The 3863-nt window shown below is 43.5% G+C and overlaps 1 protein-coding gene across 1 annotated transcript in view; it reads left to right on the forward strand.

Moving 5' to 3' along the window:
• The first annotated feature begins 1934 nt into the window (after positions 1-1934).
• Herc6 (HECT and RLD domain containing E3 ubiquitin protein ligase family member 6) overlaps positions 1935-3863 on the forward strand; it is a 67478-nt gene continuing 65549 nt past the window's right edge. The window contains exon 1 of the mRNA XM_021190750.2: positions 1935-2135. Coding sequence (XP_021046409.1) covers positions 1940-2135 — 196 coding nt within the window. The 5' untranslated portion in view covers positions 1935-1939. The remainder of the gene's footprint in view (positions 2136-3863) is intronic.

Here is a 3863-nt window from a genome sequence, read left to right on the forward strand (position 1 = left end):
GCATGCTAAAGAATTCTATGAGGAATTTCTTTTCTGATCTTGTTGCCTACTTGGTATTCTGTATATTCTTGTATATTTTTAACCCAGAGAGGTTAGGCATAGAGGAAGGGACTAGGAGGACACATGGATTTTTCTAGGATGGGGAAATAGAATTGGTAGAGGAGGGGAAGGCATGAGAATGGGAGGTTCTGGTGGGAAGGAAGAGAGGAAATGGAATTTAGAGAGGGAATGACAGGAGGGACAGCTAGCATTGAAACTCATTTGAAGGATATGGAAACCTAATGTGGTGGAAACTTGCTAATATAATGAAAGTGGTCCTAGTGAAGTCTCTAAATAATGAGGGAGATGGAACCCCAGCGGGCCATCTCCCGTCCCCAAAGGAACCTTTCAGTCTGGGAATGAGCTTTATCCAATTGGGTTATTGGCTGAAAGGGTCCCTATGAAATCCTCAAATAATTCAGGCTGTTGCCAAGAAAACAGGTTGCTCTCAACAAACCGACAGCAAGACTTCATTGCTGAAGTCGACACCCATACAATGCATTGAATGTGGAGGGTAGCTCTAGTGCCTACATAGAACCCTTGCCCCCCTGTTCTAATGTCTATGACATGCAGAGACTCTGCAGGTTGTTAAAAGAGAAAAGTAAAGCAATCCAACCATAAACCCTTGATCTACAGTCTGTCCTGTTTGCAAAATATGCTAGGGCAATGGTGGCACAAACCAGGTAGGAGTAACCAACTGATCGTGGATTTGACTTAAGGCCTACACCATGAGATGAAACCCATACCTGACTCTGCTTAGGTGACCAAGACCCAGAATTTGGATTGCCCAGAGACGAAAGACAAAACCAAATACTACTTGTCTAAAAAAAAAAAAAAAAGTGACAATAAAATGACTCAATGATATTCTGCTAGACTCATATGTCAGGGCCTTATTCAGACATCCTTAGAGAGGCTTCATCCTGCAGCAGATGTGAACAAACGCAGTGACCCACAGCCCTTTCAGAGCTGTGTTTGTTTGGGGGGGAGGGGGAGGGGGAGGGGAAGAGGGAGAGGGGGAGGGAGAGGGAGAGGGTGAGGGAGAGGGGGAGGGGGAGGGGGAGGGAGAGGGGGAGGGGGAGGGGGAGGGAGAGGGAGAGGGTTGATTCACTTCAGAAGCCACAGCTGTAAAGGAGATGTCGCCATCAAATTCTTCCTTCAGATCTAGGCAAACCTGCAAACGAGGGCTCTCTTTTTTTCTGTTGGCTTGTACAACTTTGATATGAAGATTTTCATTTCTCTGCATCTGGACCCTGCCCTTACTCTGCAGTTGGATTCAGTTGGACAGCAGCTTCTCCCTTGCAGCTCAGTTGGGGTTCATTATTAATTACATCCCTACAGGCTTTTCAGCTTTGGCTTTCTAGGCCTCTTTGAAACTTTCAAAAAAAGTTCTGTAAGCCCCTGAACACACTCCATAATCTATTTATTATACATATAGATTTACTATGTGATGCTTAATGTGTGATCTGAAAATTAATAATCAAGACTGGAATAAAAGAACCCCATCTAGAACTGCCAAGGGAAGCAGATCCCCTGGGAATGGGCTGCCACCGAAATTGCTACAACTTGCGAATATTGTCACTCAATAAATATTTCACAGACCTAGAAATTTGTCCAGAGCAGCAGGACTCACAGGTGGCTTATTTATGATGGAGATACTTTCTTCTTCCCTGTCTTCTCAGATACTCAGCACTTGAAATTCAAGCAGCCAGGTTTCAAAATGACCTGAGAAGGAAGTCAGTGAAAAAGCTGTTAGTGGAGTGGGACAAGCAGGCATTGACTCCAAAGAACTATGACGTAAGAGACTGGGCAGCGCCCATGGGAGGAGTTAGGGTAGCTAGGTCACTTGCTTTTGGGAGCCCATCTGACACACCAGAGCGGCTTGTGGCTGGGCACCGCAGGGATGTACTTCAGCTGGGCAGCAGGAAGCCTGGAGCCTCAGCGCCTGAAGGCGGGAACAGGCGGCGTAGAACTCTTACAGGCGGCCAGCGGGGAACGCCACTCGCTCCTACTGTTCAGCAACCACAGGGTGTATTCCTGTGGGGACAACAGCTGGGGACAGCTGGGCCAGAGGAGGGAGCAGCGCACCGAAAGGCCAGGTGACTATCAAGCTCCTGAGCAGGTGCTCAGGATAGGATGTGGGGGCCTCGGGTCCAGGGGACCAGGGATAGGGGACCAGGGATGCCTGGTGCCTGGACCAGGGATATCTAGAAGCCGGAATCCCGTTTTAAGCAGCTTGCATCAACTGATCAACTGTTTCCATTCCTAGAGCGCTAGAGTTTGTATTTGTTTCGGTTTCCAATTCCTCTGCTTTGAGAAACTGAAAGCAAAAAAGCAAGCTTTCCTCTGGATAGAAAAAAAGTCCCTCCTCCTTACCAAGCTAAGCCTGAGAGAACTTTCTGGGGGAAGTCTGTCTTACAAAGCTTAGCAATCTTTCTCCTAAGGTGTTTTTTGTTTGTTTGTTTGTTTGTTTTTTAAGTATAATAACATTTTTCCGGCATTAAGGCTGATGTAGGGACATACTAAAGAAGTCACCTGTAGGGTCTGAAGAGATGGCTCAGTGGCTAAGAGTTTAGTTCCTGGCACTTATGCGGCAGTTTTCAAGCACCTATAATTACAGTTCCAGAGGATCCGATGCCTCTATGGGTACCAGCACACACATATATGCACACACACACACACACACACACACACAAATAAAAATAATGAAATATTTAAATTTTAAAAAGGCACCTGTAATACCATAAGCAGCTCTAAGACCGTTGCAACTCCTCCTTGTTTTATCTTCTGCTTATTTATTTAATCCTTATAGAAATCTTGTCATTATAAATTATTATAATTGTATCTAAACAACAATTTGTGTTTTTACAGAAACATTATTAACCCACTAGGGGATTTTATATATAGTATCGATTCACTTCTAAGTATGGATCTAACTAAAGTTCTAGTTTGTTTTTCTTGTTTATTTATTTATTTATGCCACTTTATATGCTAAGCAAGCACTCTACCACTGGACTATTTTACATTCCCGTTGACTATATTTGATTGTGTGTGTAGAATAATTTTAAGAACTGTGTAGAAAATGCAAAATATTCCTCTGTCTTTTTTTATTCAGTTTCTGGAAGCTACAAATTTAACTTGAAAAAAAAATGAATAGGCAAAAGCCAGCATGGGATTTTATTAGTCTTTTACCTAGAGAGTAATTTGTGTGTATATAGGAATTCACAGAAAGTAAATGAAAAGAAGTGCTTAGATCCAGAAACTTGTAACAAAAGAAAAGAGGTTGGATAATAAATCGTGGGGAACCATCTAAGAAATAATGATAAAGCCTTGCCAGACATTGAGTGGGTACCTTTCAGTTTCGTTTCCCTGGGCTGTGAATATCATTTTGAGCTGGGTTTCAGTCTGCTCATATAGGAACTCAAGGTGCTCCCACCTTGTCTGCCATGTTGCGTCCAGGTAGTCCATATAACACTGCTGTCTTTCCACACATGTATAAACATATTGGGTTTGCTTCTTCATGATGTTTAGTAAGAACTTTAGACTTGATTTAACCAACACTGAGGAACACAAAGAATCTGGGTAACTCCCCCTCCTCCCTCTTCAGAGGCAATTCCTGTCTTTAACTCTAGATGTTTACAATCTTATGGGATGTTTTTCCTTCTCTCTCTCTCTCTCTCTCTCTCTCTCTCTCTCTCTCTCTCTCTCTCTCTCTCTCTTTCTTTCTTTCCTAATTTGTTTCCATTTCCGAAGAACCAATTCAGGCACTGAATAATCTGCGTGTTGACCTGGTGAGCTGTGGGAAGGAACACTCTGTGGCTGTCTGT

Source organism: Mus pahari, chromosome 2 (assembly GCF_900095145.1).
Source record: "Mus pahari chromosome 2, PAHARI_EIJ_v1.1, whole genome shotgun sequence".
Lineage (NCBI taxonomy): Eukaryota > Metazoa > Chordata > Mammalia > Rodentia > Muridae > Mus > Mus pahari.